Below are 17258 nucleotides of genomic sequence, written 5' to 3' on the forward strand. Positions count from 1 at the left end.
TTGAGGGGCAATTTCTGGGGCAACTTCTGGGGCTTCCAGGATGCAGGTGAAGCTCACCATTCCAGTAAGATACCAAAACGCAGTATTCACAGCAAGGACGCTCCCAGCCCAGCGTTTGCCTCACCTGCCTGGACCCGTCGTCACTTCCTCCTTCAGGGTTTGGCCTAAGAGGCTCATCCTGACCAAACTCGGCCCCCCTGGCGTTCTCGGGGGGCAGGGACGGACGGGCGGGTGAGGGACGGAGGGACGAGCGACCGAGGGGACGGAGGAGCCTGCACCGTCCCGGCCCACAGTGCTCGGCCTCTCGCCCCCGCAGCCTCCGGGGAGCGGCCCGATCGGGGCCCCTCTCGCAACGAGTGGCAACGGGAGCCCCCTTTCATGGGTGGAGTGGCCAGGCCCCCTGGGGCTGGAGGGCCTTTCCGGGGAGACCTGCGGTGTCCAAAACACTGTGCGTCCCCGGCCCAGATGCCTGCGGGCCGTTGAGAAGAGGGAAGGGCCACCTCCCGCCCGTCTGGGCCAAGGCGGCAAGGACTCCGGGCACCTTGCCCTCCGCCCGTCCCCCGAGCACCCTGACCCGGGGCTCCCCGTGCCGACGGGAGGGGCAGGGCACTTACCGAGGAGAGGGCGTCTTCCCTCCTCCTGCCCTGGCTGTGCCGGCCGATGAAGGAGCGCGCAGACAGCTTGTAGTGGCTCAGCAGGCACGTGATCACCACCACCATCACCATCACCACCACCATGATGATGGTGATCTCAACAAACTCCAGCTCTGCTGCAAGACCGGGGGAGACGCGTGAGCCTTGGGGGACCCCGATGCAGGCCACGGGCTCAGGGCCCAGCCCTTGTGAGCGCTCGCTCACCCTCCCTGCACACCCAACGCTCACACCCAACGCTCATCACTGACACACAACGCTCACACACACCGATGCTCACACTACAACACTCACACATCCCAATGCTCACATTCTAGTACTCCCTTCCCAACACTCACACACACGAGTGCTCACACCCCAATGCTCACACCCCAACGCTCACACTGCAACACTCACACAACCCAATACTCATCAAGATACAAACTCCAACACTCACACCCCAACACTCACACACACCTGTGCTCACACCCCAACACTCACACCCCAACGCTCACACTGCAACACTCACACAACCCAATACTCACACCCCAACACTCATCAAGAGAGAAACTCCAACACTCACACCCCAACACTCACACACACCAGTGCTCACACCCCAATGCTCACACCCCAACGCTCACACTGTAACACTCACACACCCCAACACTCACACCCCAACACTCATCAAGACACAAACTCCAACACTCACACCTCAACAGTCATACCTTAATGCTCACACATACACACAGCCCAACATTCACACACCCAACACTCACACTCCAACACACACCCCAACACTCACCACAGACACACACCCCAATGCTCACACATGCAACACTCACACCCCAACACACCCCAATGCTCACACCAACACTCACACACCCCAACTCACCACAGACACACACCCCAATGCTCACACATGTAACACTCACACCCCAACACACCTCAATGCTCACACCAACACTCACACACCCCAATGCTCACACACCCCAACACTCACCACAGACACACACCCTAACACTCACACCCCAACACACACCCCAACACCCACACCACACACAACCCAATGCTCACACACCACATTCACACTTACCACAGACACACACCCCAACATTCATACCCCCACATTCACACCCCAATACTCACACACACACACCTTCCCCCAAATACAAATAAACACAGATAACACACAAACATAAACACCACAGATACCCCCCAACATATTTATCACGAACACACCGCACCCCCCAACAGGATAGGAATGTGTGAGGATGCCCCCCCCCAGCTCTCAGGAGAGAAGCCTCAGAAAAACCACATTCCGGGTGCCTGCAGATGCTGCCATTCTCTTTTCTTTTCTTTCTTTTTTCTTTTTTTTTTTTTAATGTTGTTTTGTTTTTCCCCTCGAAGGCGGAAAAACCCTCAAGTGCTGGAAAAGGAAGAAGGTTATTTTGATCCTGCCAGAGCCGGGGCGGTTTCTGCTGACTCGAGCGGGTCCATGTCGAGGCGGCTCGGCAGCTGCCCGCGGCCGGTGCCAGCAGAGCCCCCAGCCATGGGCGAGGTGCCAGCGCCCAGGGCCGCCGGGGACCCGGGGGGTGACGGGGCAGACGGGGCAGCGGTCGGCAGCACTGGGGCCCGGCCCCACCGGCCTTGCCCAGCCCACAGCTGCCCACGGGGGGCAGCGCCCCCCACCTCCCGCTGCTAATGAGCAATTAGCTGAGGGCTCCCCAGGGCACAGGTTCAAGCTCAAGGCCACGGATTCAGCGCTTCTTCCTCCAAGAGACCGCGGCTGGAGGGGTGGGGGGGGAGCAACAGGCTGCACGTGGTGTGGCCTCAAGGGCTCTGGGCCCTCACGCTGGACCACCCAAACTCCACCCGGGCGAAAGCCAGCCTTTCCTGCCTCAGTTTCCCTATGGCTTCCAGCAGGAAAGCAACGCATCCTAGGTGGGAAGATTACTGTTTGCAAAACGGTGGAAGCTTCTCCACACTGAACCCCCCGACACTCACACTTCAACTTCCTCTCCGAAGCCCTGGCCAGCCCATCCCGGCACACCAGCGCCCCAGGATGCCTGCCCGCTCGTGCCACGTTCTGTGTGCCCGGCTGGACCGGTGTTTACTGATTACGCCTCTAATACCTACGGCTCTTAGGAAGTCGGGTGAGCCTCCCCACTGGGCGACATGGGACGACCTCTGGGCACACTGGCGGCTGTCGCACCTGGGGGCCCTTGGGCATCTACTGGGTGGGGGCTGCTACAGCGCGGGGGATGCCCCACGACAGGCAGTGACGGGTCCACAGCGCCAGGGCTGAGCGTACATTCGGGCCCTTTCATCATTCTATCTCACGGGCCAGGAGAGCAAGGTCCAGAGGTCGAGTGACAGACTCAGCCCAAGGGCCCTACGTGCCGGCTCCTCCCAGTCAGCCATGTGCTGGCCGCCCTCCTCTGCACCCAGGAATTCAACCTGGAGCTTGGGCCTTGGCTCTGGTTCCCAGGTGGGAGTGCGACCCACCTTGCCCCAGAGGGCCCCGGAGGGCGGACGAACCGGCCGGGGACTTCGGTGAGACTTCATGAGTGCTGAGAGCACTGGGCCCTGCCCAGCAGGAGACGGATCACCAGGCCTGGACCCACAGGAGGGACACCCTCACCTTCCTGCCAGGAGGGCGGGCAGCAAGGCCTGGGTTAGGCCTCAGACCCAGCGACCGTGGCCACACCTCCTGCCTCCCCAGACAGTTTGCTCCGGGGCCTTGGCGGCCTGTTCTGACTCCCCAGGGCCCGGCCCTGCCTGTTAGGGCCCAGGATAAAGCCGCCCATTCAGGGGACACACAGGCTTGCTTTGTGCAACCCCCACGCCCTCCCTCCTCAGAGGGGCCTACGATTCCCCTCCCCGGCCCTGTGCACTCTTCACCCCAACCGGGACCAGGGCCTGTCGCCCTGGTCGGTAGGTTCCCCTCTGCCCCCTCCGGCTGCTGTCTCGGGCCCTGCCCACACCAGCCCGGAGGAAGGAGGTGCCTGGAGGAAGGAGGTGCACAGCCGGCTGTCTTTGTCCTTGTCCCTGGCCGGGTGGGGCAGCGAGACAGCAGCTGTGGCAGGACGGCAAGGGGGCAGTGGGAGAGGCCCCAGCGGGTGTGACAAGCTCTCCACCGCTCTCCTGACCCCACCAGGCCGGACCAACAGGGCAGGAGAACACGTTTCTGTGAGAGAATCACCCCCAGAAATGAGCATGGCATCCTAAAAGCACTACTGTGACCACCCCAGGGCCCTGGGCCATAACCCGGGACGGCCAGGACCCAGGAAATCCACACGGGTGACGGGAGGGAGAACCTCTCAGAGGAAGAGACACTACGACTGATGTCTGGGCTGCACTTGGGAAGCCCAAGGCCTGGGTGTAGGACCAGAAGAGCAGGGAGGCCCCCGAGGGTTCCTGGGCCAGCTCCGTGTGACCCTGGACCTCACTGCCGGGGCCCCCACAGCCTCCCCACGGGAAAGGAGGCAGAGGGCACCTGGTGGCAGAGCTGCGTGTGGATGACGTGCTCGGCACTCGGGAGCACTCCCTCAGTGACCACGATTACTGGGGGGCTCCCAGCACTCCAGGACGGCAAAACAAGGGAAGCCCAAGCCCCTATGCTGACCAAGAGAAGGTTAAGCTGGCCGTGCTGGGTACTCCAGGCCAGGCCCGGCCCGGCCCGGCCCCGGCATGGGTGGGTGGAGGCACTGAGGGTCCAGAAGCCTCCGGCCAGCAGCTGGTTCACACCAACCCACAAGGCAGAGCACACCTCTGGGTGTTCTGGCCTCGGCCGTGGGGCGAGGGGGTTGTGGTCCTGCCGACAGCACCTCCGTGCGCTCTCATTCAGGGGGCTGCTTCCAGAAGAATCCACCTTTGGGGGCAGAACACACCTTCTCCAGGAAATGTGCCAGGAAACCACCTGCTAGAGAGGGGGCAGACGGCAGGTGCATCCACAGCGCCCCCCACCACCCACGGGAACAGAGCTGAGGGGGGCTGCCTTCCTTCTACAGGCTGGTGCTGACTGCTGGGCCCTGGCGGGCGGCCTGGGCCTGTGCACTCCGACTCCTCTCTCTTGGGTCCAGGCAGGATTGTGAACTGAGCATGAGCCCCCTACCCCCGGACAGGCACGACTCCTTGGAACCCCAGCTGCCCGAGGCAGCCGGCCCCATGCTGTCACACCTCCCGATCTCTCCAGAACCCAGAAACCACCCGTGAAGCTCGCTGGCCTTTCGCTGGCAACACATGCAAGAGTTTTAAAAGCACTGGGCGGCCCAAGCCTGCAGGGAGGGTGGCCTGCGGGTTTCCAGCCACGAGACGGGCCCAAGTCGCTCAGCTGCTAAGGGCAGATATGGGGCCACCCTGATGCTGTCTCTGTTTCTTCACTCCGACAGACGCCCCTGCACCCGGACATAGGCCAGGTGCCCAGCACGGTGCACGCAGAACGGGTCCTATCCCTGCCCGCCCTCCCCCTTCCCTGCCTTCAAGTCTCCCGTGACCACAGGAGTCACAGCCAAGGCCCGCTCACAGACGGAGTGGGACCGAGCAAGAGGGGTGGGCGGGCTGGTCAACAGTCCCTGGAGCCGTTACTATGATCCCAGCAGCGACGACATCCACGCGGAGCCCGCTGCCTAGGAGCGTCTAGGAGGTGGGGGCCGCCCCCTCTGCCATTTTGCAGATGAGCACACTGAGGTGCAGGGAGAAGGCACCAGCCCACGTGCCTAGAGAGAGCAGGGCCGGGACTTCGGCCCAGAGCCTCCCTGAGGGTCTTGCTGCACTAAATCCTTAGTGCAATAAAGCACTTAAAGCAATCCTTAGTGTCCCCTCCCCACGTCCCGAGCACCTGCGAGGAAGGCTGGTGCTGCCTCCCTGCATCTGCCAGCTACAAGCTGTGTGACCCCAGGCACGCGGACCTCCGAGAGCCCCAGTTACAACCTGGCGTGGTGGACGTGAAGCAAACGTTGGAGCTCAGAGTGGGCAGGACACAGCGGGCTCCCCTGTCGCCATGTCTCACATGTCACCGACACCCCTCAGTCAGGCCGATGCTCTAGAAACACTGTTTGCCTGGGGCTGGCGTGCCCAACTGGCCTCTGCCCAGGGGTCGGGGGTTTGGAGTCAGGTGTGTCCAGCTTGGTCACCTTGGGTGGCAGCCAGACCCAAGGTCACGAGGGACTCGGGGCGCCTGTCCTGCTCCTGCTCCAAGGGCCTGGCTACAACAGGAGCCTCCGGGAGAAGAACACTTTGTTCCGGGCGCCGGGTCTGCTCGCCGTGGGGAGGGCGGGGGAGCGGCTCTGCCATTTTTCTTCCTAATTTCCCCCTTGGGGTGGGTGATAGATGCAGCAGGCTCTCGGGGGTGGCCAAGCCCATCTTCCACATGCAAAGTAAGGTCACTCTAATTTAATTTAGCGTCTTCTTTCCTGGTGAATAATTTCAAATTAACAGGCTCGTCTGCCTCCTCGGAGTGGCCTGACCCTCCCTTTTGTCTTCTCCTCCAGAGACGGACACAGTCACTTTGAGATGTTTGCACGCCCATCGCGGGTCCTCTCCCAGCCCGCCTGACACTGGGGAGGCAGCGTGCGCCCACCGCCCCCTAAATGCCAGGTGCGGCCCGCACGCTCACCGGCATCGCCTCAGTGGATCCTCACCGTCCTTCTGTAAAGCAGGTGCCAACATGCCCACGGCCCGCACCTGCTCTACGGCCCAGGAAAAGTGAGGCTGACAGAGGAGATGGCTGGCCAGAGGCCACACAACGCCGAGGCCCAGGGCCACCCCCGCAGCCCGTGCTTTCTGGGCCAGGCTCAGCCACCTAACCACACCCTGCGGGCCTGAGCACCACGGCTCCAGGTCAGGAGCAGCCCGGGTTCCAGCAAAGGGCTCGCGTGGAATGGAACTGGTCACCAGGCTGGGTCAGGACTGCTGGGAGCATCACCTGCCATGCGGTCCCTGTGGGCAGGATTTGTGGCAGGTGGTACCCCCCTCCCCCTCCCCTGCCCCTAAAGTGGAGAAATATCACAGGAGGGTCAGGAAGGCCATCCCAGGCACTCGGCGGAGCTCTGGGCACGGAGCAGAGATCCTAACGGCTCCCATCTCTTCCGCTGCTACCTGCGCGCCAAGCGGGGTAGGGGGGGCCAAGGCAGGACAGGACTCCCCCTCTAATTCCCACAACAGCCCCCGGCGGGGAGGGAGCATCGGCCGCGCCACAGGCCAGCAGCCGAGTCGGAGCGCAGTCCTGGGCCCAGGCCGAGCCCGGTTCTCCTCCTCCCTGTGGTGGAACCCCAGCAACTGGGGAGGCCGGGACGCCCTCTCACACAATATGGGTTTTCAGTGAAGACTCAATTAAAATTAAATTAAAATGAAATACAATCGAGGCTGTAAAAGGAAGCCCATGGCATCAAAAACCGTTCCCGAACTCTCAACCAGATGCGTGACACGGCAAGAACGGACGGAGTTGTTCTTGTGGCTCGGGGATAGGAAGGCGTGAAATAGGACCTGGAGGATTTCGAGGGGATACGAGATCCATGGTTTCCACCGGCGACCACGGGGCGGGGGTTGCTGAGGCCTCTGCGGTTTGGAGCTGGCTGGCGTTCCTGGTTCCTGATCCCGTTAGTGAAGGTAAAGACCCGACTGTCTGGCATCCAAGGCTGTGGCCCCCCTGTTCTCGGTGACAGAGCCTCGACCGGATGGAAGCTCGGGAGCCTGGGCGCAAAGCCCGGCTCAGCCACTTCCCAGCCGGCCTGGGGAGGGGGCCGGGCGGACCTGGGCCGACACGCGCTCTTCCCTCTGCATTCTCACAATGCGTGAGAACCACACGCGTCCCGTACAGGTACTCTAAGGGAGTGTGACTGTCACTAAGTTTTCGATTAATCATCGGAGTAGCAGTTGGGTGCTGGAGCTCATTTCTCTTTCCTCAGCTGGAGAGCTGGGCCAGAGTCCACCTGGCTCCCGCCAGCCCCCAGGAGGTTTCCAGACCAGACGACCCCCCGCCGCCCGCCCCCCTTGTGTCTGCTCCCAGCGGAGGGGCAGCCAGTTTGCTTCCTGGTTAACAAGCAGCCCATGCAGGCGGCCCTGTCTGGCCTCCCGGCCGCACACCAAGGAATTAGGAATTGGCACTGTCTGAAATTTATGAAAATCTAATCTTGTTAGACCTGCCTGGATGAGACCCACTGGGGCGGGCTTCATTGTCATTCAGCAGAGCCCCGGCCTGCCTGGGGTTCCAGCCACATCATTACGGCCCCCCCTCCCCCCACCCTGCATTTGAATAAGAACCCAGCTCCCTCCCCACCTAGGATGTCAAATAAAATTGAACCAGACGTCAAAGGAATAACTTTCTGATCACTCCTGGTGCCGTTTCAAACACCCCCAACGGCACATTTATTTCTTAGGGTAAGACCATTTATAGGGGAAAGAAAAAAAAATGAATCTGTCTTTCTTTTGAGGTTTGAGAGGTGGGCAGCAAATCTAGGCCAGTATTCTCATTTTTAAAAACAGACCGAACCGCTTACTAAGTGCCTACTCGGTGCCAAGCACGCGGTTGGGTGTCTGGCACCCGCTACCTGAACATGTAAGCCCTGCGATACTGTCTGGTGTTGTCTGGTGGCCTCAAGAAAAAAGTCACATGCTGGCTAGCGAGGGGGTGAGGACTGAGGCTCCCTGCCCTGCCGGTCACGGTAAAATCCCAGGGTACACGTTAAGAACGTGTTTGGTCCAAAGGCCCCTGGGTTCGAGTACCAGCCTTGCCACATACTGTGACCCTAGGCCTATCACTCAGAGATAAAGAGAGGGGTAGCCTCGTCCCTCCTTCCCATGGCTGCGGTGAGAATCACCTCAGCTAATTTGGAGCCAGGAAGGAATCCCTGGGACCAGGACCTGCAGGCCCAGCACAGTGCCTGCCCCGTCTCCTCACACACACCTGGCCTGGGGCACCCTGAATCCATAGCGGCTGTGGGTCAACCAGGTGGGTGTCCTCCCTGGGTGTCCCCCACCCCCACCCCCCCAGCCACCAGTGCTGTAGCTACTGGACGGTACAAACTGGAAACACTTCCGTAGAGTCAAACTCACAAGCTCTCAAAACTTTCAAGTGTGAACACTTGACCTGGCATGTCAGCTTCCGGGCACGGATCTCCACGTGCATTTCTGCTGGGCCTCTCCCTCGCACTCACAGGGCTGTAATCACGGGTTCTGTAAAAGGACCAAGCACAGCCCCACCTCAGGGCCTTTGCATGTGCCCTCCCTTCTGCCTGGGATGATCTTTCCCCCATGCACATGCCTGCCCCCTCCCTTACCTTTCAGCCTCTGTTGCAATGTCCCTTCCTCAGGGGAAGGGTGCTCTGCCCCAAGCCCCAGGACCCTATGTCCTGTGCCTGCTTTCCTTTCCCCAAAGCACTCCTCTGGAATGCTATTTGTGACCTCTGTAACCATTTACTTCCTGCCTCTCCCTACTAGAAGGTCAGTGGCACCGGAGGTGACTCTGCTTCTCCTATGTCCCTGGCACCTTCCCGTGATAGCACACATGAGGAATATGCTGAATAGATGATCACGTTTGTTCTCGTGTGCACAGATGCGTGTCAAGAAGGCCCACTGCAGGTTTGCGCAGAAGGGCAAAAAAATCACCGGGAACCACCTAAACGGCCCCCAGAGGGGCCGACACAACCCAGGAAGCCACAGCCAGCACATCTGTATGTATTGGCACCAAAGACGCCCGGATGAGAGAAAGAGGAGAAGCCACCAGCTAGGACAAGTCTGTTTTTGTTTAAAAGATAAGAAACATAGATATTTTAAAATAAAAGTAAATCGGAGCCCCTGGGTGGCTCAGTCAGTCAAGCATCTGCCTTGGCTTCAGGTCATGATCTCAGGGTCTTGGGATCAAGTCAGGCTCCCTGCTCAGTGGGAGGGTCTGCTTGTCCCTCTCCCCCTCTGCCTGCCACTCCCCCTGCTTGTATGCTCTCTGAGTGTCTCTCTGTCAAGTACATAGAATCTTTAAAATAAAAGTGACTTTTGGGATGCACACCTATGGGTGACTATCTGTGTCTTCACAGACCGGGGACCAGCAGGCCACCTGCAAAATGAAACGGACTGGCATGGTGACCCTGGGAAGGACCCACAGAGGGGGCGAGGGGGGAGTCTAGAGCTGAGCCCTGCACGCCCATCCTGAGACACAGTTGGCCAGAGGGCAGCCAGAAGGTGAGAGTCGGTGGGGGACAGCTGCGTGTTCCAGAGCCTGGTGGGGGTGGGGGTGGGGGTGGGGGTGATGGCGGGGGGACATGCCCGGCAGGGAAGTGTGTGCAGGTGCACATATGACCAGGGAGGGAGGGAGCCAGTCAGCCGGGTGGGGGAAGGCCGGAGGTAGCCTCCAGGCCGAGGGAATGGTGTCAGCCTGGACCATCTCTTGTCTCAACAATACACGTGCCAAAAGGACACTGGTCCCTGGAGTGGCCACCAGTTCCGTCCACATACCCCGCTGTGGGTATGTCTCCTTTTCACTGGGAAGGCATCTTGTCCTAGTTTGTGAAGGATCACTCAGGTGAGGGGACAAAGTGCTTCTGCACTTTGAGCAGCAGCTCAAAGCAGCAGAACTGCGAGGAACTTCACCTGTTTCTGGGGCTTCGCCCCACGCATCCCTGGGTCACCTTTTGGGGGTTGCCTTGGAGAGGCTGCAGCTGCCCAACGGGCGAGCCCAGGGCTGAGAGCAGGGGAACAGGCCGTGAGCTGAGAACCCCAGGGACAGCAGAACCTCCTGACCCGCGGCTCCTTCACTCAGAAAAGACAAAGCCGTGCCTTTTATCTTCCTTTGCTATTAACCAAATGGAAAGAACTAATGAGATTTTTTTTTCTATTGTCACTGACATCGAACATCTTTAAACACCCACTGTCAGCAAAATATCAATCACCGTTCGAGAGTTATTGGCAGAATGGAGTGGATTCACGGGGAGAGACCCGTTTCTGCCACTGGACATGTTGGAGGTGCCAGGGAAAGTTATTTAAAATAAATCAAACGTGTCTTGTTAATTGAGGAGAACAGGAAACAAATGGGGAGTGGGTCGCACGGGTGAGTGAGTCTGTGTGCCGGTGGTTGTGCTGCTGGCCATAATCTTCTCGGAGGGCATTTTGGCAATACCCATCAAAATTAAAAATGCGAGCTACCCTGCAACCCAGCAATTTTAACTTCCAGGATCGAGTCCAACGGAAACATTCACAGAAACCCTGAAAGCATATATGTATGAGGTTATCTCTGCAGGGTATTTTTTTTTAAAGGTAAATAATCAGAGAGCACCTAAATCCCCCTAAACAAACCCCGGTACATCACATTATGGAATGCAATGGGGCCATTCAAAATACACCTCAATCGACCAGAAGGTTTCTCAACCTTGGCATTATGACGTCTTGAGCTGGATAATTCTCTGCCGTGGGGGCCGTTCTGGGCATCGGAGCAACCCTGGCCCGCACCCGCTGGATGCCAGTCACACCATCACCTCTAAGTTGTCACAACTAAAAATGTCTCCAGACATCACCCGATGTCCCCTGGGGGTGGGGGGTGGGAGGCAGAGCACCCCTGGCTGAGGACTACTGGTCTAGGTCTGATGTTGGAGGGACGTTCACAATTATTCTCGAGCAGGAATAACGAAACTGGAACAGCGCATATAATGCGGACCCATTTTCATTGCAAAAATGAGGATAATCATCAAATTGTCAACAGGACTACTTCTGGAGGAGGAAGACTATGCTTTTTTTTTACTCTCTGTGTCCGTATATTGTTGGCATTTTTATGGCAAATGTTGACCGTTCTAATTCTTAAAATCTTCACACACAACAACAATTCAGGCACGTGCGTGCCTGTGGGTGTGTGTTGCCGAGAGAGGCTGACAAGGCCACTCACGCCTGCCCTCGCCACTTGGGAGGCACCGTGTGCTCCTTGAAAACCAGCAGATGTTTCTCTCAATTACCAATTTTCAAGAGCCTGGTGTTTCCCGACGGGAGCCGGGACGGCAGCCCCAGGAGAGGGGAAGTGAGCCCAGAAGTGAGCCCAGGCTCCCTCTCCAAGCCTCTCGGACAAAACCGGGAGCTGCAATGAGGGTGCGTATTTAGCCACTTGTCACGGGCGCTTCTGTCACCCCGGCCGCGTGCCGGGGGCCCCGTCGGACGCGGCCGCCGCGCTGACCCGGGGCCTGGGCAGGGAGGTGGCCTGATGACCAAGGTCAAGCCCAGGTCTGGCCGCCCCAGGGCGACTTCCACATCCTACCACGATGCCGCTAGCCCAGGCCACGGTCACGCGGGACTCCGGCTCCGAGGACAGAGCATCCCCCTGACTGGCTTCTCTCCCTGGCGTCCGGGCCACCGCGGTTCTCAGGCAGCAAAGAAACTAGAGGCCACGCACCAAGGAGCCGGGTAGCCCCGGGTGTGGACCTAGACACCACACACACGTCTCTGGGCTCTTTCCTCCCCCTTCAGCCCCCTCACCGCCATATGGGGCCTCATTCCTGGAACCAACCTGGGGGTTGAATTCCCCAGAATACTGGCCCCCGTGGTGCCAGGCTCCCGGTGAACCCTGCAGGAGACAGCTGCCGCAGGGGCTGTTCCTAACCCAAGAGCCTGTGGAGCAGGCGGGGCTCAGCGACCTCCCCAAATCCCCTGGGTCAGAAGGGGCCTCCTCGGGCCACGGACCGGATGTCTCCCCCCAACCCTATGTCCATGCTTTCACTCCCTGTATTTGGAGGTGGGTCTCTCAGGACGTAAGGAAGGTTACGGGGAGTCGTAAGGGTGGGGCCCTGGGTTTATAGGATTAGTGTCCTCATAAGAGACAGCGGAGGGGATCCCTGGGTGGCTCAGTGGTTTGGCACCTGCCTTTGACCCAGAGCGCGATCCTGGGGTCCCGGGATCGAGTCCCGTGTTGGGCTCCCTGCATGGAGCCTGCTTCTCCCTCGGCCTGTGTCTCTGTTTCTCTCTCTGTCTCTCACTCTGTGTCTCTCATGAATAAATAAAATCTTTAAAAAAAATAAAAAAAGAAGAGACAGCGGAGAGCTCAGCTCCTCTCCCTCCCACTCACATGGGGGAGGCGGCCACCCGCCCACCAGGAAGAACGCTCTCCCCATCAACTGAACTTGGTGACCCCTTGAACTTGGACTTCGAGCCTCCAGAACAGAAAGAGAAGAAATTTCTGTTCTTTAGGCCCCTGGACTATGGCTATTTTGTTAGAGCGACTCCGGCCGACTAGGACACCTTGACCACCTAGAGGAGCCGAGTGCAGGGAACTCAGCCACCAGTTGTGCAGGCGCCTGTCCAAGGTGGGGGTAAGGACCTAGGGAGGGAGACACAGTCCCACATGCACCCCCTTCAGGACAGGACGGCCCGCAGCCGGGCCTCGGTCTCCAGGCACGACAGCAGGGGCTTCTCCCATTCGTTCACTCGAGCAGCACACACTCCCCGGCCCCCACCATGTGCCAGGGCCACCTGGAGCCGAGGTTCTCCAGGGCCGCAGGCATCTCAAATCCCACCGTGATGTGTCCTTTCTGAGGCAGAACAATTTGATTCTGTGCTCCCCGAAACCTGGCTGGATCTGTATGTGGGACAGATGGACGCAGACCCAGAAAGCCCTTCTAAGTGAAGGCCTGCCAGGAGGGCACACACCTGCTGTGCTTCCTGCCCCTTCCAGAGGCTCTCCGGGGTGGCCCTGGTCTTATGTCCTCCTATTTTAAGGACGAGGGATCTGAGGCTGGGAGAGACAGAGCCACATGCCCAGTGCGCACAGGTTTGTGTGACAGGGCCCGGGACACTGAAGCTTGGTGTCCTAACTACTCTTCCCCTGTCGGAGCCAACAAGAGAGTCAGTACGACAGCCACAACCTCAAACCGCCACCTCCTGGCAGCCCCGCCGCCCTTCACTCCCTCCGGCATCTGGTCATCTCTGAGAAGGGGCAGCTCGACGGCAGAGGCCTGAGACCAGCAGAAGCCAGGCTGGCCTTGGAAGGTCACTAACTTGCTGGTTGCAGGAGAGACCCTGGCACGGGACGAGGCATTCCTTGACGCCAGATTGTTTTGAAGCCTCGCAGGGGAGGTTCGAGGAAACAAGGCTGGACCCGCAGACAGTGGGCCACTGCATGGACCCTGGCTGGGCAGGGCCTGAGCCTGGGAGGCGCTCAGGTGGGGAGTGACGTCACCCCTGCAGGGCCACCCCACCCCACTCCCCCCGCCCCCTGCCCCAAGCAGGTGAGACAGAAAGAAAGTCAGTCCCTGCTTCTCCGCGAGGGTCCGGGAGTCTGGGTGTCTGGGGGTGTCTGTGTGTCTACCTCCCACCTATGATCATCTGTGTGCTTGTGTCTCAGGATATTGTCTCTGTTTCTGGGTGTTTCCTGCCTCTGTGTGTGTGTGTGTGTGTGTGTGTGCACGAGAGACAGAGACAGAGAGACAGAGAGAGAGAGAGGCTGACCGTGGTCTAAATCTGCTGAATCTTTCCCCGTGACTCTGAACGAGCTCTTACTCTTTTTCAGACGACAGTCGAAACACATTCCCAGCGGGCAGTTACGAGCCTCCCAGACGCCTCTTCTGGTCCCCGCCCCACAGGCAAGGCTATCTCAGCCTTCAGCAGCGTTTCCTTTTGAAACAGCATCTTCCAGAAGCAGAAAACCCCAACGGCTGGGAAGACCGAGGTCCTGAGCAACTGCTCTCTGAAGGAGGAGCTCAGGGAGGTGCTCCTTTTCTGCACTCTGAGATGGGGACGTGGCAAGGCCGTGGGAGGCCAGGCGCCCGGCTCTGGATTCGAATCCAGACGTGGCCACATCCTATACATGTGACCTCAGGCAGTCACTTGGCCCACTTTCCTTAGTTTCCCCGTCATAAGGATGGATCAGTAATGTGTAGCGGCCCAGGACAGCTGGCATTAGCTGAGCTAGGAGAGATCCACTAGTTCTCTCAGCACTGGCCAGCACCCAGCAAGGGCCTCACAAATGGGGGCCATCATTCGATTAAAAAGCAGGCGACTCACCTGACCGGGCAGGGCATGAGGGGTACAAAGATGTCAGTGCTCGTTTATTAAATGATCTGGAGTGGCTGACACTGAGCACGTAAATTCAATTTGCATGATGACAGCTAGTGTGGAGACAGGGAGAGGAGAAACAACAAGAGAAATCCACTGGGGGACACACATACGTGGGAGCCCAGACACCCAAGGGGGGTGGCTGGCTGGGGTCCTGCCCTCGCAGGGCAGCGCTGGGGGACACCCAGGAGTCATCCCTCAAGACCAAAGGGTTTGCCTACATGTCCTCCTCATATCCCCGCTTCCTCCATGGCACATGGACTCCCCTCCCCAGTCTATTCTGCACCCAGCAGCCAGAACAATTTTTAAAAACATGGATTGAATCACTGACTCACGCTCAGATTAAAACCCTACGAGGCCTGCTCAACCTCTTCTCTGTACCTCCCACCTCCTTCCCTCGTTCACCACACTCCAGCCATACTGGCGTCTTCCCTGTTCCCACCCCAGGACCTTTGCACATGTGGTCTTGTCCCGGGATCTTCGCACAGCCTTCCGCATTACCACGTCAGGGAGGCCTCCCAGCTGCCCCATCCCAAATACGCTGCACCTCTGACCTCTGCATCCCCTGATGGCCTGTGTCGGCCACGAGGGGCAACGCAGTGTACTGACAAAGGCCTGGATTTTCCTGGCTCGTCTTGTTCTGGCTCTCTGTGCCTCTGCTTCTTTATCTGCACCATGGGGCGAAGGACAGCCCCATGTCACAGGCCTGTTGGAGGATCGCAAGATACCCAGAGAGCTCATGGCTCGAAGGGAAGCACTGTGTGAGGGTCGGCGGCTAGAAGTGCCTAGCTCCTTTATTACAGCATCTGTCTATCTGTTGCCGATTTCAACTCACCAGCAAGGGAGCCCGTGAGAAGGCCCCTGCCGACCCCAGTCTTACCGCATCCCTGGTGGCTAACGCCGGCCTGGCACAGGGCACGGCCCACAGTGACCACCTGAAGCAGGAAGGCATTCATGTCCAAGGCTGTCCTGCAGGAGTCTCGCAGCTCTCCCCCGAGGCCGGAGGACACAGGGGAGTTGATGGAAAGGGAAGGATCTTTCACAAAACTAAACACACAACCACCGGATGACCCGGCTGCACTCCTGGGCTTCGATCCCAAAGAAATGAAGACTCACTTTTGCACGAAGATCAGTGCGTGACTGTTCACAGCCCCAACCTGGAGGCACCCCAGGTGCTCTTCAACAGGTGAATGCTTAAACTCACCATGGTGCGTCCACCTCCCAGAAGGCTATTTGCAAGGAAAAGGAGCAAACTGTTGGTACACAAAACCACCTGGATGCATCGTCAGAGAATCGAGTGAAGAAAGGTCGCATGCTGTATGGCTCCATTTATGTAACACTTTCAAAGTCACAAAATTATAGAGACAAACAGACGACAGGTTGCCACCAGGGGTTACAGAGGCAGCGGGTGGGAGGTGGATGTGGCCACAAAGGGAGGGGCGAGGGGGTCCTCCTGATGGGACTGTTTTGTGTCTGGACGGGGGGGGGGGGGGGCTTGCACAAACCTCCACATGTGATAAAACTGCGCAGAGCTAAACGCATGCAAGCACACGCACACATGTACCCACAAATACACACTCGCTCCGATGTGCGCACGTCAGCTGGGGACATCTGAGGGAGGTCGATGGGTTGTACCAAATGTTGGTCTGCAGGCTGTGGCACTGTACTATAGCGGCATAAGTCATCACCACCGGGGGAGGCTGTGTGCCGTGGACACGAGCTCTCTATTATTTCTTGCAAATGCTGCAAATCTATAATTGTATCAAAACAAAAAAAGTTCTTTTTTTAAAAGGGAAAAGTATGGGGGCGTCCTGTCTCTTGGGGCTGTAGCATTGGGTCGCCCTGGCAGAGGGCAAGGCCGGCAGCCCCAAGTGATGATCCCCTGGGGCACAGCCCAGGCCTGGCACTAGGAGGGTGCTCTGCTGCAGTGGGGCGGCGGGGGGGGGGGGGGGCAGGAGCCGAAACAGAAGCCGCCTCCCCTCTCCCGCTCACAGCATCTGCCATCTGGCTGCTGCAGCCAGCCAAATGAAACCATCTCTCGGCTGTCATCTTTCAACTTGCAGGTCTGGCTCCCAGGTTTGAGGATTACGTTCGAAACATGCCATTTAAAATTTAGAAATGAAGAAAGAAGAATTTAAGTAACCTCTAGGCGCCGGCTGCTAGCGGCTTCCCCCTAGCAAAGGGCAAGGAAGTGCTGGCTTCTCTCCCAAGGCAGGGACAGCAGCTTGGGTTCCCCCAACATAAAGTATCACTGCACCCCCCAAACGATCAAATGTCCCCAATACAAGGTCTCAGCGGGTCACTGGTGTCCCCGAGGTAAAGTATCATGGTAAAGTGTCACCGTACAGCCAGCGACCGTGACTGCTGCAGGGACCGTGACTCAGGCCCAGCCACAGGGACCTTCCAATGACATGGGCATCTCTGAAGATACCTGAGTGTCCTCCTTCCAAAGACGCTCACCTGTCTGCTCAGGAACCCTGAACCGAGGCTGCAGCTGGTCCTGCAAGGAATGTGGGTCCCTCCACATGAGATGAGGCCGTATCAGCCCTGTGCTAGCTCAGCAGAAGCCAACCTCTGGCCCCATGGGGCTCCTGCCACCTGGGGGGA

General features: G+C 58.7%; 1 protein-coding gene across 11 annotated transcripts in view; it reads right to left on the reverse strand.

The window, feature by feature from the left end:
- Positions 1–17258, reverse strand: part of PMEPA1 (prostate transmembrane protein, androgen induced 1) — a 56365-nt gene that overhangs the window by 8909 nt on the left and 30198 nt on the right. For 5 of the 11 annotated variants that reach the window (XM_038572694.1, XM_038572684.1, XM_038572687.1 and 2 more), the window contains exon 2: positions 615–769. In XM_038572694.1, the coding sequence (XP_038428622.1) occupies positions 615–737 (123 nt within the window). In that variant the 5' untranslated portion in view covers positions 738–769. Of the gene's footprint in view, positions 1–614; positions 770–5561; positions 5968–8684; positions 8773–17258 lie in introns of those variants that run through there. The other 6 variants (XM_038572685.1, XM_038572688.1, XM_038572693.1 and 3 more) reach the window with 4 other exon arrangements.

This window comes from Canis lupus, chromosome 24 (assembly GCF_011100685.1).
Source record: "Canis lupus familiaris isolate Mischka breed German Shepherd chromosome 24, alternate assembly UU_Cfam_GSD_1.0, whole genome shotgun sequence".
Lineage (NCBI taxonomy): Eukaryota > Metazoa > Chordata > Mammalia > Carnivora > Canidae > Canis > Canis lupus.